Here is a 23,551-nt window from a genome sequence, read left to right as displayed (position 1 = left end):
TTTGGGGTGTCCCCCCCCAGTTTATACCTAAAGGAGTCAATTGACAGCCTGGATGTGCCCAGGGCAGGAGCAGGGGGTGCATGGGCTGTATGGGACAATCCCAATGGGAACAGGGAAGAGGCAGGAAGCAGGAAGGGAAGACCAAGGCAAACTGCAGGATTGAGCTCTATGTATATGGGATGCTATCAAGTAAAACTGAATGGGGCTACCAGTAAGTCCTGAGTGGGCTGTAGGGTTCAGGCCCTGACCAGGATCCTTTAGGTCAGTTCTGGAATACACTAACATTCCCTATGGATTCTGGTATATACACACACACACACGGGGGCACAACCAGCAATAAATTACAGCCCCCCCCAAACCAGCATCAAATATACAGACTCCCCCTTGAGGCACACATGGATTTGGGGTTTTCGTGTCCCTTTTTAAGGCGCTTTTGGTGGATTTGGGTTTGGGGAATTCTGCAGAAGCATCGTTTTGGGGTGGTTTGGGGTGGTTTGGGGTGGTTTGGGGTGGTTTTGGGGTGGTTTGGGGTGGTTTTGGGGTGCTTTTGGGGTGGTTTTGGGGTGATTTTGGGGTGGTTTTGGGGTGGTTTTGGGGTGGTTTTGGGGTGGTTTTGGGGTGATTTTGGATGGTTTTGGGGTGGTTTTAGCACGGTTCCATTCATCACATATATAAACCCTCTGGTTGGATTATGTACATCCCAACCCTGGGAATGCCGGGAGCACAGCGGATGGATGCTCCCCATGGAGCCAGGGATGGGGTAAAGGGCTCTATGGGATCTGTCTCATGCTCATTAGCACTGGAAGGTCATAGGGGAACAGGGGCCAGGGCAGGGAGTCCGCAGGGAAGGGAATGGGGGATCCCATTGCGGATCCATCCCCATTGCATTGCCCCATCCCTGCAGGCTCCAGCATCCTCCTTTCCCTGTGCTTGGGGCCCAGGCACAGCCCAGTGTGGCTATGGGGCCGGGATGGGGCTGTGGGGTTGGGGGTGGCCCATGGGACTGGGCTGTTCCCCATGGGGAGCAAAGGGGCAGGTGAGTTCACAGCATCCAAAATGCATCAAAACCAGGCAAAAAAGGGGGAATCCATCCAAAGGCTCCATTCCCAGTGGGAATGTGGGGCCAGGGGCAGCAGTGGGGATGTGGGGCTGGGGGCAGCATTGAGGATGTGGGGCCGGGGGCAGCAGTGAGGATGTGGGGCAGGGGCAGCAGTGGGGATGTGGGGCTGGGGGCAGCAGTGAGGATGTGGGGCAGGGGGCAGCAGTGGGGATGTGGGGCAGGGGCAGCAGTGGGGATGTGGGGCAGGGGGCAGCAGTGGGGATGTGGGGCAGGGGCAGCAGTGGGGATGTGGGGCAGGGGGCAGCAGTGAGGATGTGGGGCAGGGGGCAGCAGTGGGGATGTGGGGCAGGGGCAGCAGTGGGGATGTGGGGCAGGGGGCAGCAGTGGGGATGTGGGGCAGGGGCAGCAGTGAGGATGTGGGGCTGGGGGCAGCAGTGGGGCCAGGGGCAGCAGGCCCTCAGCTGGGCATCTGCACCTCGTTGTACACGTCTGTGCCCTCCACCTCCTCGAAGGTCACCACAGCATCATCTGCATCCAGCTGGAGACAGGAGAGAGTGTTGGGATGGGGACATGGATGGGGACATGGATGGGGATGGGGACATGGATGGGATGGGGACATGGATGGGGACATGGATGGGGATGGGGACATGGATGGGATGGGGACATGGATGGGGATGGGGACATGGATGGGGACATGGATGGGGTGGGGACATGGATGGGATGGGGACATGGATGGGATGGGGACATGGATGGGGATGGGGACATGGATGGGGACATGGATGGTGATGGGGACATGGATGGGGACATGGATGGGATGGGGACATGGATGGGGTGGGGACATGGATGGGGATGGGGACATGGATGGGGATGGGGACAAGGAGGGGGTGGGGAGGGGTCAGGAATAGGGGCAGGATTGAGGGCAGTGGCAGGGATGGAGTCTGAGGTGGGACTGGGATAGGTATGGGATTAGAGGCAGGGATGAGGATGGGGACGGATGGGGATGAGGATGGAAACAGGGATAGGGATGGGCAGAGGGATGGGGATGGGGACAGGGAACAGGGATAGGGACAGGGAACAGGGATGGGAACAAGGATGGTATCAGGGATGGGGATGGTATCAGGGATGTCACCATCCCTGTGCCGCAGCCACGTACACATCTGAGCTCGATGTCCTGGAAGATCCTGGGCAGCAGGAAGCGCCTCAGGGGCACTGTGAGGATGAGCACGAAGGGCAGAGCCAGGGAGGCTGGAGTGGACTTGACCACCCACAGCAGCACCAGCACCAGCAGCTGCGTGAGCGTGAAGAGATGCATGCGCCAGGTCTTCACCTGCGGGGGGCAATGGGGTCAATGGGGTCAGCATCCCAAGGAACCCAATGGGGTCAGCACCCAGAGAGCCCAATGGGGTCAAGCACCCAGAGAGCCCAATGGGGTCAGCACCCAGAGAGCCCAATGGGGTCAAGCACCCAGAGAGCCCAATGGGGTCAGCATCCAGAGAGCCCAATGGGGTCAGCACCCAGAGAGCCCAATGGGGTCCAGCACCCAGAGAGCCCAATGGGGTCCAGCATCCCAAGGAACCCAATGGGGTCAGCACCCAGAGAGCCCAATGGGGTCAGCACCCAGAGAGCCCAATGGGGTCAGCATCCAGAGAGCCCAATGGGGTCAGCACCCAGAGAGCACAATGGGGTCAGCACCCAGAGAGCCCAATGGGGTCAGCACCCAGAGAGCCCAATGGGGTCAGCACCATGGAGGAGGGTGTCTGGGGACCCCCATCCCACACAGCCCCACTCACCCGGGTGACATAGGGCTCATCAGGGTGGTACTTGGGTGGCATCAGCAGGAGCAGGATGCGGTCAAAGAGCTGGATGCCAAAGAGGGAAGTGACTCCCATATAGAGGAAGATGCCGAAGAGCACGGCCAATGGGATGAACTTGAGGATGGGCTCCATGAGGATGGAGACACCTAAGGGATATAAGGAGAGGTTTGGGGGGTCCATGGGGTCCCCATCCCTGCCATGGCTGTGCTGTGGGGCCCATCCCATGCTCACCAATGAGCACGGCCACCAGGAGCCCACTGATCCTCTGCTCCTTCACTTCCAGGATCTGGGATTTCTCTCCGGGGGCTGTGGCTTTGCCCATGACGGTGAGTGCATTGGCATGGGTGATGGTGCGCACGGTGGTGGCGCTGAGCCAGGGCATGCCGAACAGCGCCGACAGCCCCCCCATGGCCACGATCAGCAGCAGGTCCAGGTGGAACCCGGAGCCCTTCACCAGCTTCCGCTCGGGCTTGCTCACAATGAGGCTGTGGGGATGGAGGGGATGGGGGCATGGGGGTGTCCTCCAGCCGCATCCCATTGGATCCTCCATCCGCATCCAATTAGATCCTCCATCCCCATCTCATTGGATCCTCCATCGCCCTCCATCCCCATCCCATTGGATCCTCCATCCCCATCCCATTGGATCCTCCATCCCCCTCCATCCACATCCCATGGGATCCTCCATCCCCATCCCATTGGATCCTCCATCCCCATCCCATTGGATCCTCCATCCCCATCCCCTTGGATCCATCCCCATCCCCTTGGCTCCATCCCCATCCCCTTGGATCCATCCCCATCCCCTTGGCTCCATCCCCATCCCCTTGGATCCATCCCCATCCCATTGGCTCCATCCCCATCCCTCACGTGGTGATCTGCGTCTCGAGGAAGATGAGGATGAAGACGAGGAGCGCGGGTACCACGGAAGCAAACATCATCCAGATGGGGAAGGTTTTCCTCTCGCCCATGGGGTTGATGAACCAGCCCCGAGCGGAGGAGTTGGTGACCTCCAACCCGCGGGGGACCTTCAGTTTCTGGATGGGGCAGATATGGGGCAGTGAGGGCACCGGATGAGCCCCACACTCTGTGCCCCACAGCTCAGGACCCCCCCGGACCCCCCATTGCTCCCATACCTGTGTGTATGTGTCCGTGATGAAGAAGTCGGCCAGAGCCATGATGAAGATGGAAATGGGCACCCCGAAGTCCCCGATCAAGCGCCGGACCTGTGGGGTTAGGGTTAGGGTTAGGGTTGGGGTTGGGGTTGGGGTTGGGGTTAGGTTTAGGGTTAAGGTTAGGGTTGGGTTTAGGGTTAGGGTTAGGGTTAGGTTTAGGGTTAGGGTTAGGGTTGGGGTTGGTGTTAGGGTTAGGGTTGGGGTTAGGTTTAGGGTTAGGGTTAGGGTTAGGTTTAGGGTTAGGTTTAGGGTTAGGGTTAGGGTTAGGTTTAGGGTTAGGGTTAGTGTTATGGTTAGGGTTAGGGTTAGGGTTAGGGTTAGTGGGGCAACAGCATGACCACGTTAAACCCATCCCTTTCCCGCCCTCGCCATCACATCCCTTCCAGCATCAGCCCCAATCGAAGAGCCCTGTAATCAGTTTGTGTTGTCTCAGCCCCATGTCTCCCCCATCCCATCCCATCCCCATCCCATCCCATCCATCCCATCCCATCCATCCCATCCCATCCCATCCCATCCCCATCCCATCCCCCCCTCACCCTGCCCGGCAGGAACGAGCTGTTCTTGAACTTGCGCAGGAAGAAGGCCAGGAAGAAGGTTCCTGCCATGAGCACCAGGGACAGCAGAGCCGTGTTGGGCTCCGGCACATCCGGCTGCACCTCATCCTGCACCGCGTACCGGCGGCTGAGCGGGTGAGCCCTGAAGATCTGCAGGGGGAATGGGGGTTATGGGGGTCCCTGCATCCCTATGGTTATGGGGGGGGGTTCATGGGTGCCATGGTTTAGTGTCAGGTGTCCCCTTGGAACTGGATGATCTCGGGGTCCTTCCCAACCCTGACTATCCCATGATCCCATGACTCTAAGATGCCATTGACCCCTTGGCTGCACTCATGGTGCATTTGTCACCTTTCCTATATGCTCCTTCAGAAACAGGGAACGATGGGGACCAGGAGGGTGGGATGGGGTTGAGGGTGGGATGGGGACCAGGAGGGTGGGATGGGGTTCAGGGTGGGATGGGGTTGAGGATGGGATTGGGCTGAGGGTGGGATGGAGCCTGTGTCCTGCCTGTCCAGCACCAGAACCCCCCAGTGTGAATGGGATGACACCATTCCCATAGGGAAGGGGCTGAGCCAAGGGATGGGGCAGGAATCTGGGCAGTTCTGGGACATCAGTGTTGGCTTCACCTCCCTGAGCCCAAATCCCTTTGGGAAACACCTGGGAATGGGGAGAACCCCCTGGGACATGGATGTGGAGCATCCCTACGGCTGTTCCCATGGCAACCGGGGTGATGACCACAGCCCCCCCCCACTCACCGTGACCAGCTTGGAGAAGGTCTCGAAGATGAAGATGAGGGAGATGAGGAAGGAGAAGATCTCCTGTGTGTAGCGGGACAGGTAGCGCACCAGGAAGCTGCCCTCGCAGGCCACCACCAGCAGCACCAGCAGCACCAGCCAGAACCCGATCCACACCCGGCCCACGATGTACTCCAAGCCATTGGCACTGCAGAACTGGGCAGACAGGAGGACCCGTCAGCCCCACATCCCCTCCAGTGTGGGGCCAGGATCCCAGCTCCTGGAGCAGCAGGATCCCTATGGGATCACCCATCCCTATGGCAGATCCCCCATCAGTTATCTGGCATCACCCACATAGAATCACATCCCCCACATTGCCCCTGTGCCATTGCCTGCATAGCATCATCCCTGTGGCATCACCCCAATGCCACCCACTGGGGTCCATCACCCCTGGGGAGCACTGGCGGTGGGTGGGGGGCACCCAGGGATGCAGGATGGTACCAGGGATGCAGGATGGTAACCAAGGGTGCAGGATGGTACCAGGGATGCAGGATGGGACCAGGGATGCAGGATGGTACCCAAGGGTGCAGGATGGTACCCAAGGATGCAGGATGGTACCCAGGGGTGCAGGATGGTACCAGGGATGCAGGATGGCACCCAAGGGTGCAGGATGGCACCCAGGGATGCAGGATGGTACCCAGGGATGCAGGATGGTACCCAAGGGTGCAGGATGGTACCAGGGATGCAGGATGGTACCAGGGATGCAGGATGGTACCAGGGGTGCAGGATGGTACCCAGGGATGCAGGATGGTACCAGGGGTGCAGGATGGTACCCAGGGGTGTAGGATGGTACCAGGGATGCAGGATGGTACCCAAGGGTGCAGGATGGTACCAGGGATGCAGGATGGTACCCAGGGATGCAGGATGGTACCCAAGGGTGCAGGATGGTACCAGGGATGCAGGATGGTACCAGGGATGCAGGATGGTACCCAAGGATACAGGATGGTACCCAGGGATGCAGGATGGTACCAGGGATGCAGGATGGTACCCAAGGGTGCAGGATGGTACCCAAGGGTGCAGGATGGTACCAGGGATGCAGGATGGTACCCAGGGATGCAGGATGGTACCCAAGGGTGCAGGATGGTACCAGGGATGCAGGATGGTACCAGGGATGCAGGATGGTACCCAAGGATCCAGGATGGTACCCAGGGATGCAGGATGGTACCAGGGATGCAGGATGGTACCCAAGGGTGCAGGATGGTACCAGGGATGCAGGATGGTACCAGGGGTGCAGGATGGTACCCAAGGGTGCAGGATGGTACCCAGGGATGCAGGATGGTACCCAAGGGTGCAGGATGGTACCAGGGATGCAGGATGGTACCAGGGATGCAGGATGGTACCCAAGGATACAGGATGGTACCCAGGGATGCAGGATGGTACCAGGGGTGCAGGATGGTACCCAAGGGTGCAGGATGGTACCCAGGGATGCAGGATGGTACCCAGGGATGCAGGATGGTACCCAAGGGTGCAGGATGGTACCAGGGATGCAGGATGGGACCAGGGATGCAGGATGGTACCCAAGGGTGCAGGATGGTACCCAAGGATGCAGGATGGTACCCAGGGGTGCAGGATGGTACCAGGGATGCAGGATGGCACCCAAGGGTGCAGGATGGCACCCAGGGATGCAGGATGGTACCCAGGGATGCAGGATGGCACCAGGGGTGCAGGATGGTACCCAGGGATGCAGGATGGTACCAGGGATGCAGGATGGTACCAGGGGTGCAGGATGGTACCCAGGGATGCAGGATGGTACCAGGGGTGCAGGATGGTACCCAGGGGTGTAGGATGGTACCAGGGATGCAGGATGGTACCCAGGGATGCAGGATGGTACCAGGGATGCAGGATGGTACCCAGGGATGCAGGATGGTACCCAAGGGTGCAGGATGGTACCAGGGATGCAGGATGGTACCAGGGATGCAGGATGGTACCAGGGGTGCAGGATGGTACCCAAGGGTGCAGGATGGTACCAGGGATGCAGGATGGTACCAGGGATGCAGGATGGTACCCAAGGGTGCAGGATGGTACCAGGGATGCAGGATGGTACCCAGGGATGCAGGATGGTACCCAAGGGTGCAGGATGGTACCAGGGATGCAGGATGGTACCAGGGATGCAGGATGGTACCCAAGGATACAGGATGGTACCCAGGGATGCAGGATGGTACCAGGGATGCAGGATGGTACCCAAGGGTGCAGGATGGTACCAGGGATGCAGGATGGTACCAGGGGTGCAGGATGGTACCCAAGGGTGCAGGATGGTACCCAGGGATGCAGGATGGTACCCAAGGGTGCAGGATGGTACCAGGGATGCAGGATGGTACCAGGGATGCAGGATGGTACCCAAGGATACAGGATGGTACCCAGGGATGCAGGATGGTACCAGGGGTGCAGGATGGTACCCAAGGGTGCAGGATGGTACCCAGGGATGCAGGATGGTACCCAGGGATGCAGGATGGTACCCAAGGGTGCAGGATGGTACCAGGGATGCAGGATGGGACCAGGGATGCAGGATGGTACCCAAGGGTGCAGGATGGTACCCAAGGGTGCAGGATGGTACCCAGGGATGCAGGATGGTACCCAGGGGTGCAGGATGGTACCAGGGGTGCAGGATGGTACCCAGGGGTGTAGGATGGTACCAGGGGTGCAGGATGGTACCAGGGATGCAGGATGGTACCAGGGGTGCAGGATGGTACCCAAGGGTGCAGGATGGTACCCAGGGTGCAGGATGGGACCCACCGAGTAAAAAGCCTCCTCGAAGACCAGGAGGGGACCAGAGAAGCCAATGACCAGCAGGGGCTGAGCACTGAGGATGCTGAAGAGCACACACTGCACACAGGTGGAGATGAGCAGCTCCGACACCCCCATCATGCCATTGGTCTTCTCATCTGGGGGGGCAGAGACGGGGGGGGGGGGGGTTAGGGTGTGCGATAACCCCCTAAGGAGCATCCCCATGGGGCAGGGGGTCAGCGGATGGGATGGGGGCTTGGGAACAATGGGGAATGGGGATGGGGGCATGGGATCAACAGGGAATGGGGGCATGGGATCAATGGGGAATGAGGATGGGGGTATGGGATCAACAGAGAATGGGGATGGGGACATGGGACCACAGAAGGTGATGTCTTGGACATGTAGGGACACATGGGGACAAGGGGACCTCAGGGGGGCACAGGCTCCACATGGGAGCACAGGGACACAGACTGTGTGGGGATGGGGATGCTGCAGTCGGGGGTACCCGGACCCCGACCCCCCCTCATCCCCATCCCCCCCTCACCCCCCTCCCCCCCATCCCCCTCCCCCCCTCCCCCCCCCCCATCCTTACTGAGCAGCCCCCCGAAGGTGACCGCCGGGGACAGGGCAGCGAAGTAGATGAAGATGACAGCGGCCAAGCACTGTGGGCTCAGGAAGTCCCGGATGTCGCTCAGGTACAGCGGGTACCGGCGCCGGATGTCCCGCACCAGGCCCCCGAACGGCCGCCCCGTCCGGCGCAGGGGGTCCTCATCCTGCGGCCCCGGTGCGGACCCCGCTGCGGACACACGGGGGCGCTATGGGGACACCGGCGGCGAGGGGGGGCCCATAGGGGTGATGGAGGGGGGGTCCCATAAGTGGTGATGGAAGGGGGGGTCCCATAGGGGGTGATGGAGGGTAGGGTTCCCATAGGGGGTGGTGGAAGGGGGGGTCCCATAGGGGGTGGTGGAAGGGGGGGGTCCCATAGGGGGTGATGGAGGGGGGGGTCCCATAAGGGGTGATGAGGGGGGGGTCACATAGGGGGTGATGGAAGGGGGGGTCCCATAGGGGGTGATGGAGGGGGGGGTCCCATAGGGGGTGATGGGGGGTCCGTACTGATGTCCTTGAGGGGGGTCTCGATCACTGGGGGCTCCGGGGGCCGGTACCGGCGGCGGAGCAGCTCCTGCTGCAGCGGCACCAGGGGCCGCAGCTGCTCCTCGCTATGGGGCTCGCTGGGGGGCACCACGATGCTGCACTCCAGGAAGTCCTCGACGGAGCGAACCAGGTCCTGGCGCCCGTCGGCCAGGTAGGAATCACGGAGGAAAACCTGCGGGGATGGGAGCACAGGGAATGGGGATATGGGAGCAATGGGGAATGGGGATGGGAGCAATGGGGATGGGGGCATGGGATGAACGGGGAATGGGGATGGGGATATGGGATCAATGGGGATGGGGGGCATGGGATCAACAGGGGATTGGGGGCATGGGATCAATGGGGAATGGGGATGGGGGCATGGGATCAACAAGGAATGGGGATGGGGGCATGGGACCAACAGGGAATGGGGATGGGGGCATGGGACCAACGGGGAATGGGGATGGGGGCATGGGACCAACGGGGAATGGGGATGGGGGCATGGGACCAACAGGGAATGGGGATGGGGGCATGGGAACAATGGGGATGGGGACATGGGACCACAGGAGGTGATGGGTGGGACATGTGGGGACACATGGGGACAAGGGGACCTCAGGGGGCACAGGCTCCACATGGGAGCACAGGGACACAGACGTGTGGGGATGGGAATGTGTATGGACACAGGGAGATGGGTTCATGGGGACAGGGGTGCCTGAGGACATGGAGACCCTGAAGGATGGGGACAATAGGACCCAATGGCACAGGGACAGCAGGGACATGGGATGCGCAGGGAGGTTGGCACCATGGATGGTGCCGGAGCCGGTGCCGGAGCCGGATGAGCTGTACCCTCTCGGACATCATGGTGGCCACGGCTCGGCCGAGCTCATGGTAGCTGATGTGGGGACTGTCGGGGCCCAGGAGCACGAGCAGGAAGCGGATGGGGAGGGACACATCCAGGATCCCGTCCAGCATCACTGCAGCCTTGAGGCGCACGAAGGCCAACGTGGGCTGATCCAGGAAGGCTGCACAGCCTGGGGGCAGGATGGGATGGGATGGGGGTCAGGGGGGTCCGGAACAGGGATATGGGGACACAGGAGACATGGGGCAACAGGGGATGGAGATGGGTGACAGAGGGATGGGGATGTGTGGGGATGGATACAGGTGACAGAGGGATGGGGATGATGGGGATGGATATGGGTGACAGAGGCATGGGGATGTGTGGGGATGGATACGGGTGACAGAGGGATGGGGATGTGTGGGGATGGATACGGGTGACAGAGGGATGGGGATGTGTGGGGATGGATACGGGTGACAGAGGGATGGGGATGTGTGGGGATGGATACGGGTGACAGAGGCATGGGGATGTGAGGGGATGGATACGGGTGACAGAGGCATGGGGATGTGTGGGGATGGATACAGGTGACAGAGGGATGGGGATGTGTGGGGATGGATATGGGTGACAGAGGGATGGGGATGTGTGGGGATGGATACGGGTGACAGAGGGATGGGGATGTGTGGGGATGGATACGGGTGACAGAGGGATGGGGATGTGTGGGGATGGATACAGGTGACAGAGGGATGGGGATGTGAGGGATGGATACAGGTGACAGGCATGGGGATGTGTGGGGATGGATACGAGTGACAGAGGCATGGGGATGATGGGGATGGATACGGGTGACAGAGGGATGGGGATGTGAGGGGATGGATATGGGGTGACAGACACATGGGGATGTGAGGGGATGATTGGGATTGGGTAGGGGCAGAAGATGTGAGGACATGGGAGCACAGGGACACAGGCACATGGGAGCACAGGGACATTGGGATGGGGGGGACACGGCAGAGACAGGAGGACACAGGAGCACAGGAGGGGGTTGAGATGGGACATGAGGACATGGGACATGGGACAGGCACAGAGCAGCAGTGAGAGCTGTGCATGGGGAGAGGCAAAGAGGCACAAGCAAGTGAGCAAGCAGGAGAGAGGCAGACCCCAAACCCACCCTGTGCCCCCCAACCCGGACCCACTGCCCTGAGCCCCACAGCCCAGACCCACTGCTCTGACCCCCACCGCCTTGCCCCACAGCCCTGCCCCACTGCCCTGAGCCCCACAGCCCTGAGCACGCACCCACAAGCACCAGTGTGGCCTCAGCATCCTCAGGGATCTTCTGATGGAGCTGGGGTTGGCTGGACCCGCTCTGGCTCTGTGCAGGCAGAGGAATGGCAGGGATCAGGCAGGCAGCTCTGGGGACTGTGCCCTGCATGGTCCCCTTGTGTGTGCCCATCCATATCCTGTGTGTGCCCATCCATCCCCTGCACATCCCCATCCATGTCCTGTGTGCTCCATCCATGTCCTATGTGCTCCCATCCATGTCCTGTGTGCTCCCATCCATGTCCTGTGTGTCCCCATCCATGTCCTGTGTGCCCCCATCCATGTCCTGTGTGCTCCATCCATGTCCTGTGTGCTCCCATCCATGTCCTGTGTGCTCCATCCATGTCCTGTGTGCCCATCCATGTCCTGTGTGTCCCCATCCATGTCCTGTGTGTCCCCATCCATGTCCTGTGTGTCCCCATCCATATCCTGTGTGCCCCCATCCATGTCCTGTGTGTGCCCCATCCATGTCCCGTGTGTCCCCATCCATGTCCCGTGTGTCCCCATCCATGTCCTGTGTGTCCCCATCCATGTCCTGTGTGCTCCCATCCATGTCCTGTGTGTCCCCATCCATGTCCCACATGTCCCCTCCCCCCCCTCCTGCTCCCCCCCTCCCCCCTATCCCTCCTGCCCCCTCCCACCTGCTCCCCCCCCATCCTCCTCATCTCCAGGGGCTGCTGCTCCCGCAGCAGAGGCTGCTCCAGGTCCGAGCGCTGCAGCTGAGCCGGGGGCAGAGTCAGCGTCGATTCGGCCTCATTGGGGTGTCTGGGGGGGGGAGGGGTCAGAGGGAGCCCCAAACACATGGGGGGGAGGGGTCAGAGGGAGCCCCAAACCCATGGGGGGGGAGGGGTCAGAGGGAGCCCCAAACCCCATGGGGGGGGGAGCCCCACACAGGGCTGGGGCAGAGCCAGAACCGGGGTCCCCCCCCCCCTCTATGGGGCCACAGCCGTTACTTGTGCTGCAGCAGGAGGGTCCTCAGGATGTCCTCACTGTCCTGCGGCTTCAGCTGCCCCTCGTAGATCATCTGGTCGATGAGGACATGAGCTATGGCCGGTAGTGATGCGGCCGCCACGTCGAGGAGCACAGCACCTGTGGGGACAGCTCCGTCAGCTGGACGGCAGCGGGACCCCTAACCCGGCAGCGGGACCCCTAACCCGGCACCGGGACCCCTAACCCGGCACCGGGACCCCTAACAACCCCCCCCGGCCCCATAGCGTGTCCCATCCCCGGCCCCATCCCCGGCCCCATAGCGTGTCCCCACCTCTGGCCAGCGCCCGTCGGACCTCCAGCAGGCTGCGGTAGGTGAGGAAGGACAGATGGGGCTGCCCCCAGTGTCCGGCTTCCTTGAAGTCCTCCTCCAGTTTGAACCAGTGTCCAGCCTCCATCCAGCACAGCTCCTTCGTGCTGTCCAGGACCAGCTCGTGCAGCTCCACGTAGCCCTGCAGCCAAAGGGGGTGTCAGTGACCCCCCGGCCCCATCGCGGACCCCATAGAGACCCAGAGCTGCAGCTCCAGCATCGCCCCATGCCCTGGGGTCCCCGCTGGCCACAGCTCCGTTCACCCCCCGGAATGGGAGTCCCAGGGCAGCACCCACCTCATGGGTCTCCCTCCGGAACAGGGGCCTCCGGCTCCCTCCCACCTCCAGGTCCACATCAGTCACTGATACAGCTGCAAGCGGAGTCACCAATGCATCAGTGGGTCCATGACCCTGGGGTCTGTGGGAGGCATCTCCCCCCATCACCCCCCCCCAGACCCGGTTGGGGCTGTCTGGTTGTGCCCCTGCCCCATAACCTCCCCCCCAGACCCGGCTGGGGCTGTCTGGATGTGCCCCTGCCCCATAACCCCCACCTCAGTCTCGGATGGAGCTCACTGGAAGTGTCCCCCCCCCATAGCCCCATCCCAGCCTGTGCCCCTCCATCACTGGCATCCTGGGCAGGGTGACAGCCTGGGGACCCGAGGGGTCGGGGTGACAGCAGGGCTGGCATCTGCCCCATAGCCCCATAGCCCTGAGCGCAGGGACAGCACAACGGGACCCTGCGGACCCGAGGGGTCGGGGTGACAGCAGGGCTGGCATCTGCCCCATAGCCCCATGGCCCCACAGCACAGGGACAGCACAACGGGACCTTGGGGACCCGAGGGGTCGGGGTGACAGCAGGGCTGGCATCTGCCCCATAGCCCCATGGCCCCATGGCCCCACAGCACAGGGACAGCACAACGGGACCTTGGGGACCCGAGGGGTCGGGGTGACAGCAGGGCTGGCATCTGCCCCATAGCCCCACCACCCCATAGCCCTGAGCACAGGGACAGCACAACCGGACCCTGGGAGCCCGAGGGGTCCCCATCCCGACCCCTGCCTACCTGCAGCCCCCCCTGCGTTCCCCATGGCCCCGCAGGCTCCGTCCCTATAACCGGGGCCGATCCGCAGCGGCGGCCGCCCTGTGTGCACCATAAACCCGCAGCACTTTGCCTTTGCTGACAGTAAACACCAGCGGCTCCTGCCCCACCGCTGCCGTCGGGGCAATGGGACCGGCTCACCCCGACCCCTTCCAGCCCCGACGGGGACCGCAAGGTCCCCTCTGTGCCCCACAAGCGGCTCCCCCGTGGGGCTGACGCCGCCGGAGCCGCATCCCCCTCTGCGGGTGCAGGATGTGGGACCCATAGATGCAGTGTGACCCATCCCGGTGCCTGGGGCCAAACCGGCCGGTACCGGCCGAGCCTCAGCCCCAAGTGCTTCATGTCCTCACCCCAAACACAGACTCTATTTACCCTCAATCAGAGGGTGATTCCAGGCAAGCGGCAGCGGTCACCGTGTGCAGTCAGCCCTGAGGCTCCGGTGATGGTCACCCACCGGCACCGGGCGGTGATGGGGATGGAGGACCGGGATGGGTGACACGATGGAGGGACTGGGGATGGGAATGGTGGCAATGGGGATGGGAGGACCGGGATGGGTGACAGGATGGAGGGATTGGGGCTGGGAATGGTGGCAATGGGAACACCGAAGCTGGGCTGTGTGTCCCCCCCCCCCCCCGGGGTCACTCACGCTGCCCACCGCCCGGGGGGGCCCCGGCCGCTCTCCTCCTCCCATCCAGGTCATAGCATCCCCGGCGGCTGGGCAGATACTGGCTGCAAAACACACCCCGATGGGGGGGTCAGCGCCGGGCACCCATGGGTGCTGGCACTCTCGGGGGGGGGGGGGGGTCAGGGCCGGCACCCATGGGTGCTGGCAGCCTCGGGAGTGGGGGGGTCAGCGCCGGCACCCATGGGTGCTGGTACCCTCGGGGGGGGGGGTCAGCGCCGAGCACCCATGGGTGCTGGTACCCTCAGGGGGGGGGGGTCAGCGCCGGCACCCATGGGTGCTGGCACCCTCGGGGGGGGGGGGTCAGCGCCGGCACCCATGGGTGGTGGCACCCTCGGGGGGGGGGGGGGTCAGTGCCGGCACCCATGGGTGCTGGCAGCCTCCGGGGGGGGGGAGGGTCAGCGCCGGCACCCATGGGTGCTGGCAGCCTCGGGGGGGGTGGGGGTCAGCGCCGGCACCCATGGGTGGTGGCAGCCTCGGGGGGGGGGGGGTCAGCGCCGGCACCTATGGGTGCTGGTACCCTCGGGGGGGGTCAGCGCCGGCACCCATGGGTGCTGGCAGCCTCGGGGGGGGGGGGGTTCAGCGCCGGCACCCATGGGTGCTGGCAGCCTCGGGGGGGGGGGGGGGGGTCAGCGCCGGCACCCATGGGTGCTGGCAGCCTCGGGGGGGGGCAGTGTCTGGTCCGGTCCCCATGTGGGGCACTCACCGCAGGGGTGACAGCTCCTCGGCTCGGGCCCTCCAAGCGTGCAAAGGGGACGCGGTGCCAGCCCCTGTGCGGAACAGGCGGCAGCGTTACCCCAACCGTGCACCCCAATGGGGACCGAGGGGCTGGGATGTGGGTGGTGGGTCCCAGTCAGCAGAGCTGGGGGCAATGGGAGGCTCTGGGGCACAGAGACCCCCCCGGATCCCATCATCTCCCTCCCTGCACATCCCTGCCTGACCCCACTGCGATGGCCCCACTGCCTGCACAGTGCTGATGCCCATGCAACAAGTGTGCAACACCAGTGCTCATGCGGTGCTGATGCTGGTGCAACACTGCACCCATGCAGCACATCTGTGCCATGCTGGCACCCATGCAGGTACTGATGCAGTTTGGGTGCCCATGCAATGCTTGCACACATGCTACCTGTGCCCGTGCCATGCTGGCCCCTATACAGCACCACTGGTGCAGTGCAACATGCCTGTGTCATGCTAATAAGGATGCATAGGGGACACCGCTGGTGCCCCTCCAACATGGGCACCCACTCAGGGCCAGTTCATGCACGATGCCAGTGCCTGTGCAGTGCCATTACCCATGCAGTGCTGTCACCCATGCAGTGCTGGTGCCCGTGCAGTGCTGTCACCCATGCAGTGTTGGTGCCCGTGCAGTGCTGTCACCCATGCATTGCCATTGCCCATGCAGTGCTGTCACCCGTACAATGCCATCCCCTGTGCAGTGCTGTCACCCATGCATTGCCATTGCCCATGCAGTGCCATTACCCATGCAGTGCTGTCACCCATGCAGCACTGGTGCCTGTGCAGTGCTGTCACCCATGCAGTGCCATCCCCCATGCATTGCTGTCACCCATCCAATGCCATCCCCATGCATTGCTGTCACCCTTACAATGCCATCCCCATGCATTGCTGTCACCCTTACAATGCCATCCCCCATGCATTGCTGTCACCCATCCAATGCCATCCCCATGCATTGCTGTCACCCATACAATGCCATCCCCATGCATTGCTGTCACCCTTACAATGCCATCCCCCATGCATTGCTGTCACCCATACAATGCCATCCCCATGCATTGCTGTCACCCTTACAATGCCATCCCCCATGCATTGCTGTCACCTGTACAATGCCATCCCCATGCATTGCTGTCACCCATACAATGCTATCCCCATGCATTGCTGTCACCCGTACAATGCCATCCCCATGCAGTGTTGTCACCCATGCAGTGTTGTCACCCATGCATTGCTGTCACCCATGCATTGCTGTCACCATGCAGTGCTGTCACCCATACAATGCCAACCCCATGCATTGCTGTCACCCATGCATTGCTGTCACCCATGCAGTGTTGTCACCCATGCATTGCTGTCACCCATGCATTGTTGTCACCCATGCAGTGTTGTCACCCATGCATTGCTGTCACCCATGCATTGCTGTCACCCATGCAGTGCTGTCACCCATGCATTGCTGTCACCCATGCAGTGCTGTCACCCATGCAGTGTTGTCACCCATACAATGCCAACCCCATGCATTGCTGTCACCCATGCATTGCTGTCACCCAGCACCCAAAGGACCCACTCACTGCTCATCTCCCCCAGTGAGATCTGTGAGCTCTTGATTCCGGGGTCCTCGTATCCCTCGGGGTCGAGGCTCCTCCTCATCCTCTCCTCGTACGGCTCCTGCGGACAGAGGGAGGGGGCTCAGTGGGGCCCGGGGGGCAGCGGCAGGTCCGGGTTATGGGGCCGGATCTCCCTACCTGGCCGGGCCCGTCCATGGCTCCGGGCTCGGCCGTCGCTGCTGCCGCTGCTCAGCCCGGGGGCACCATACCCGGTGCTCTGCGGCGAGGGGGGGACGGGGAGAGACAAGGGTGAGGAGCGGACGGTGCCCCCCGCTCTGCCCCATGCGATGGGGCCGGGGTCGGTCCCGCAGCCCACCCCCGAGGAACCGGCTCCCGACGGGAGCGGAGGTCGCGGATCCCGGTGCCATGACCGGGGCTATGGGGTGGGAACCGACGGCACAGCCGGGACCACACAGACCCGGGGGGGGTCCGCTGGGGACCCACAGGGTCCCTTGTGTGCGGGGGGGACCCCTATAGACCCACACACAGGGAGAACCCTGATAGACCCACGCGAATGGGGGGTCTCATACAGATCCATGTATGTAAAGGGGGGTCCATATAGACCCATGCACATGAGAACCCTGATAGACCCACACATAGGGGGGGGTCTCATACAGATCCATGTACGTAAAGGGGGGGTCCATATAGACCCATGCACATGAGAACCCTGATAGACCCACACATGGGGGGGGGGGGTCTCATACAGATCCATGTACGTAAAGGGGGGTCCATATAGACCCATGCACATGAGAACCTTGATAGACCCACACATAGGGGGGGGTCTCATGCAGATCCAGGTATGTAAAGGGGGGTCCATATAGACCCATGCACATGAGAACCCTGATAGACCCACACATAGGGGGGGGTCTCATACAGATCCAGGTATGTAAAGGGGGGTCCATATAGACCCATGCACATGAGAACCCTCATAGACCCACACATAGGGGGGGGTCTCATGCAGATCCAGGTATGTAAAGGGGGGTCCATATAGACCCATGCACATGAGAACCTTGATAGACCCACACATAGGGGGGGGTCTCATACAGATCCATGTATGTAAAGGGGGGACTCATTGGGACATCCCAATGGTGCGAGCACATCCCCCCCCCCACTGCCCCCCCCCAGCTGCCCCCCCCAGGACAACCACCAGGGGGCGCCGTTCCCCCGCACGCCGCTCACCCCCATGGCCCCCACCCTCGGGGCACCCCCGGTGCATCCCCAAACCCCCCATCCCCCCCAAACACCCCCCCCATTGCCCCACATCTGACCCCCAAGCACAGAGCCCCCCCCCGGGGGGGGTCGTGTCCCCCCCGGGACACCCCCCCCGCACTCCCCGGGGGCACCCCCCTATGTTTGGGGTGCGGGGTCCCCGGCTGTGCCCCACAGCCCCGACCTTTGACCCCGACGGGGGGGGTGACTCACGGGGGGAGCAGCAATGCCAGAGGGTATGGGGGGGGTTTGGGGGTGCAGCCCCCCCAGATCTCACCACAGTGATGCAGGACCGGGGGGGGGGGGGGTCCCAGAGACCCCCCCGGGGCTGCGGGATCCCCGTCGGGGCTCGGGAGCGGCAGTGGGGCCAGGAGCCAAGGGCTGGCTCCGGACCCACCTCCTCCTTCCTGCCCCGCCTGCCCCCCCCGGCCCGGCCGGGGCCCCCCCGGCTCCTCATCAGCGCCGTGCACCGGGCTGCGCACCGCTGATAACGGACGGGCAGCGGCAGCCCCGACGCACGGTGAGGGGCGATGGGGCTCCCCGAGCTGCCCGGGGCACCCATAGGGACTGCTGCAGGGTGCCTATAGCATCTGAGCACCGGACACCCCCTGTGCATGCTATGGAGCCCATACCTCCTGTATGACACATCTGTGTGCACCGTATGGAGCCCATACCTCCTGTATGGCACATCCTTGTGCACCCTATGGAGCCCGTACCTCCTGTATGGTACATCCCTGTGCACGGTATGGAGCCCATACCTCCTGTATGGCACATCCTTGTGCACCCTATGGAGCCCGTACCTCCTGTATGGCACATCCCTGTGCACGGTATGGAGCCCATACCTCCTGTATGGCACATCTGTGTGCACCCTATGGAGCCCGTACCTCCTGTATGGCACATCCCTGTGCACAGTATGGAGCCCATACCTCCTGTATGGCACATCTGTGTGCACAGTATGGAGCCCATACCTCCTATCTCATACATCTCACTACATGCTCCAGACCCCGTATCTCCTACACCACTGTAGCATGCTCAGGATGGAGCTCATACCGCCCTGCCATGCAACTGGTATAGACTGGACTCATGCCTCCTGCACCATATACCCAACCCAGCCCTGTATGGAGCCCATACCACCCACAGGACACATCACATGCACTCAGTGTGGAGCTCAGACCTCCCACACCATCCACACACTGGGGCTTGGTGCAGGACCCCTCTCCCATGGCAGCGGCTCCCTATGGACACCATACATCCCACACCATCCATGCACCATGGCTGGGATCCTTCCTGCCACAGACACCTGATGTGGCTCAGTTTAAACCCTATATATCCCACACCATCCATACGCCATAGATGGGAACCTCCCTGCCACAGATACCCAATGTGGTTCAATATAAACCCTATACATCTCACACTATCTATGCACCATGGCTGAGATCCTTCCTGCCACAGATACCCAGTGTGGTTCAATACAAACCCTATACATCCCACACTATCTATGCACCGTAGCTGAGATCCTTCCTGCCACAGACACTCAGTGTGGTTCAGTATAGACCCTATACATCCCAAGCCATACATGCACTGTGGCTGGAGTCCCTCCCGCAGCAGGACCCCATCACGGTTCAGTATGGGGTGCATACACCCCACACTGTCCATGCACCATGGCTGGGCTCCTTCCTGCAGCAGGTACCCAGCATGGAGCCCATACTGGACCAGTATGGACCCCCCACCCCCCCCAACCCATCCCGCAGCAGGTACCCAGCACGGAGCCCATACTGGACCAGTATGGACCCCACACCCCAGCCCATCCCACAGCAGGTACCCAGCACGGAGCCCATACTGGACCAGTACGGACCCCACACTCCCAACCCATCCCGCAGCAGGTACCCAGCACGGAGCCCATACTGGACCAGTACGGACCCCACACCCCCCCAACCCATCCCGCAGCAGGTACCCAGCATGGAGCCCATACTGGACCAGTATGGACCCCCCACCCCCCAACCGATCCCGCAGCAGGTACCCAGCACGGAGCCCATACTGGACCAGTATGGACCCACCCCCCCAACCCATCCCGCAGCAGGTACCCAGCACGGATCCCATACTGGACCAGTATGGACCCCACACCCCAACCCATCCCACAGCAGGTACCCACCATGGCTCAGTGTGGACCCCTCATCCCCCTGCCCACAGCATCTCCCACCGCACCAACACCCCCCACACCGGGGGGGGTTCCCCCATATCCCCCCCCCATGCCCCCCCCCCAGGCCCCCCCAGGTGCCCCCGCACGTACCCCAGGGTGCCGTCGCCGCCGGCACAGCCGTACCCGAATGCCCTGAGTCACGCTCACCTCCCTAATCTGCCCCCCCCTTGGGGTTCCCCCCCCCGGCCCCCCCGTTATCGGGGTGCAGCACCTGGAGCGCCCCGCCCCCCCCGCCCCAGCCCGGAGCTCCGGGATCCCCTCGGGGATGCCCCGGGATGCTCCAGCCCTACGGGGATTCCCTGGATGGGAATGGGGTCCGGGATGGGGATGGGATGGGGATGGGATGGGGATGGGATGGGGATGGGATGGGATGGGGATGGGGATGGGATGGGGATGGGATGGGATGGGGATGGGGATGGGATGGGATGGGATGGGATGGGATGGGGATGGGGATGGGATGGGGATGGGGATGGGGATGGGATGGGGATGGGATGGGATGGGATGGGGATGGGGATGGGGACAGGGATGGGGATGGGGATGGGGATGGGATGGGGATGGGGATGGGATGGGGACAGGGATGGGGATGGGGATGGGGACAGGGATGGGGATGGAGATGGGGATGGGGATGGGATGGGGACAGGGATGGGGATGGGGATGGGGATGGGATGGGGATGGGGACAGGGATGGGGACAGGGATGGGGATGGGGATGGGGACAGGGATGGGGATGGAGATGGGGACGGGGCACTGGAAGGGATGGGAGAGGGGAGCGGTGCTATGGGGAGCGTGTGTGGGATGGGGGTCTGGGGGTGTATGGGAGTGTGTGTGCGTGTATGTGCATATATGTATGTGAGTGCATGTATGTGAGTGTGAGTGTGTGTATGTGAATTGAGTGCATGTATGTGAGTGTATGTGAATGTATGTGAGTGTATATGCGTGTATGTGAATGTGAGTGTATGTATGTGTGTGTGCGTGTATGCAAGTGCGTGTATGTGCGTGCGTGTATGTGTGTGTGTGTATGTGCGTGTATGTGTATGTGTGCGTGTATCTGCATGTGCGTGCGTGTGAGTGCATGTATGTTCCTGTATGTGCGTGCATGTGCGTGCATGTGCGTGTACGTGCGTGTCTGTGCATGTATGTGCGTGTCTGTGTGTGCATGTTCGTGTATGTGTGTGTATGTATGCGCATATATGTGTATGTATGTGCGTGTCTGTGTGTGTATGTATGCGCATATATGTGTATGTATGTGCGTGCATGTATATACGCGCACATGTGGGTCCATGCATGGCTGTGCATCCTCAGCTGTGCAAGCTTGTGCCTGCATCCCTGTACACAGACACACGTGTGCACATGTGTGTGTCCCTACATCTGCATCCTTCCCATAGGGCCCCAGCCACAAACCCCAGGATGCAGGGAAAGAGACAAGGGTGACGAGGGCAAAGCCTTGCACACACACATGAACACACGTGAACACACATGTACAAGCACACATATGTACAAGCACACACACATGCACACGCATGTACAAGCACACACATGCACATGCACACGCATGTACAAGCACACACATGTACAAGCACACACATGTACAGGCACACATCAGACACCTCCATGCTTGGGGGCACCCATGGGGACACCCCAGGTACCCATGGCTCACGTCCCCTCCGCCAGCCCCACTGATGGGGTCCATCTGATGGCCCCAGGCTCTGTGCCCATTGCTGTACTGGGGGCTGGGGGGTGCGATAGCTGCAGGCTGGGAGCCCCGATAACAGCCCCGGCCTTATCTGGGTGCTGCCAAGGGCTCCCCTCCCTGCAGCAGCCCTGGGGAGTTCAGGGGTGCTATGGGGTGGGTGCTATGGGCCGGGTGCTATGGACTGGGTGCTATGGGCTGGTGCTATGGGCCGGGTGCTATGGACTGGGTGCTATGGGCCGGGTGCTATGGACTGGGTGCTATGGGCCGGGTGCTATGGGCCGGGTGCTATGGACTGGGTGCTATGAGCTGGTGCTATGGGCCGGGTGCTATGGACTGGGTGCTATGAGCTGGGTGCTATGGGCCGGGTGCTATGGACTGGGTGCTATGGGCTGGTGCTATGGGCCGGGTGCTATGGACTGGGTGCTATGGGCCGGGTGCTATGGACTGGGTGCTATGGGCCGGGTGCTATGGGCCGGGTGCTATGGACTGGGTGCTATGAGCTGGTGCTATGGGCCGGGTGCTATGGGCCGGGTGCTATGGGGTGGGTGCTATGGACTGGGTGCTATGGACTGGGTGCTATGGGGTGGGTGCTATGGACTGGGTGCTATGGGCTGGTGCTATGGGCTGGGTGCTATGGACTGGGTGCTATGGGCTGGGTGCTATGGGCTGGGTGCTATGGACTGGGTGCTATGGGCTGGGTGCTATGGGTCGGGTGCTATGGGCTGGGTGCTATGGGCTGGGTGCTATGGACTGGGAGCTATGGGCTGGGTGCTATGGACCGGGTGCTATGGGTCGCGTGCTATGGGCCGGGTGCTATGGGCTGGGTGCTATGGGTCGGGTGCCCCTTGCAGAGGTAGAGGGGGCTGTGGGGCACCCCGGGTGGGCATAGGGAGGGGGTATGCGTCCCCAAGGCCATGGCCGTGTCTCCTCAGGGGGTGCTATGGGGGGAGATGTGGGTGCCCCCTCCCCACGATGACCTGGTGCATCCATAGGGAAACTGAGGCACGATGCTGGCAGCATTGTGGGGTGTCCCCCCCGCACTGCCTGACTCCACCTGAGCCCCACAGGCCCCAAACCGGGGCAGGGGGGGCCACGAGCTCAGCCCAGTCTGCACAGTGCCCCCCCCCCCACCCCCAGTGCCTTTGCCCCCACTGGTGGCACACCAGGATATGGGGCTGAGCCCTAAGGAAAGGAGGCCCCCCCATTCCCCGGGATCGCTGACCCCCAAGTTACTGCCCCCATCCAATCCCATCCCATTCCCCGGGATCGCTGACCCCATCCAATCCCATCCCATCCCATCGCACCCTCCGGGATTGCTGCCCACCCCTTACTGCCCCCATCCCATTCCTTGGGATCGCTGCCCCCCCCATTACCCCCCCATCCCATCCCATCCCATCACCCGCGATCCCTTCCCCCCCTTATTCCCCCCTTATTCCCCCATCCCATCCCCTGGAATCTCTCCCCTCCCCCCTCCCCATCCCCCCTCCCAGACCCAGGATTTGGGGGCCCGGAGCCGTGAGCGCATCAGGCCCCGCATCCTGCTGGGGTTTGGGGTGTGGGGGGGGGGCGGTTGCCGTGGGCACCGCTGGGGGGGGGGGAGCAAAGCGTGCGCGGTGCCGTGGGGGGGGCGGCCCGCGGGGAAGGGGCCATCGGCCGTGGC

General features: G+C 62.3%; 1 protein-coding gene across 2 annotated transcripts; it reads right to left on the bottom strand.

Moving 5' to 3' along the window:
* Nucleotides 1–1,460: 1,460 nt before the first annotated feature.
* On the bottom strand, nt 1,461–20,328 carry SLC4A1 (solute carrier family 4 member 1 (Diego blood group)). Of its 2 annotated transcripts, none has more exons than XM_034070331.1 (19): nt 20,291–20,328; nt 16,756–16,852; nt 12,983–13,056; nt 12,651–12,828; nt 12,343–12,478; nt 12,031–12,154; nt 11,366–11,441; nt 10,090–10,274; nt 9,229–9,439; nt 8,708–8,911; nt 8,125–8,273; nt 5,353–5,547; nt 4,580–4,747; nt 4,005–4,094; nt 3,739–3,905; nt 3,106–3,359; nt 2,851–3,020; nt 2,214–2,387; nt 1,461–1,598 (listed from the first exon to the last, which is right to left on the bottom strand). In XM_034070331.1, the coding sequence occupies exons 2-19, from the start codon at nt 16,832–16,834 to the stop codon at nt 1,518–1,520; spliced, it is 2,715 nt and encodes a 904-aa protein (XP_033926222.1). In that variant the 5' UTR covers nt 16,835–16,852; nt 20,291–20,328; the 3' UTR covers nt 1,461–1,517. The 2 variants fall into 2 exon arrangements, with proteins under 2 accessions (XP_033926222.1, XP_033926221.1); XM_034070330.1 differs by lacking the exon at nt 20,291–20,328 and adding an exon at nt 16,930–16,989.
* Between the last annotated feature and the right edge of the window lie 3,223 nt (nt 20,329–23,551).

The sequence above is a fragment of the Melopsittacus undulatus genome, chromosome 17 (assembly GCF_012275295.1).
Source record: "Melopsittacus undulatus isolate bMelUnd1 chromosome 17, bMelUnd1.mat.Z, whole genome shotgun sequence".
NCBI classification, from domain to species: Eukaryota; Metazoa; Chordata; class Aves; order Psittaciformes; family Psittaculidae; genus Melopsittacus; species Melopsittacus undulatus.
This window is presented reverse-complemented; position numbering and strand designations above follow the sequence as displayed.

Coding starts and splice junctions, on each gene's coding strand:
- SLC4A1 (XM_034070330.1), bottom strand. Junction 12,829..12,982: donor TCCGGAGGGAGACCCATGAG/GTGGGTGCTGCC, acceptor CTTTGGCTGCAG/GGCTACGTGGAGCTGCACGA. Junction 3,360..3,738: donor CTCGAGACGCAGATCACCAC/GTGAGGGATGGG, acceptor CCATCCCCACAG/CCTCATTGTGAGCAAGCCCG.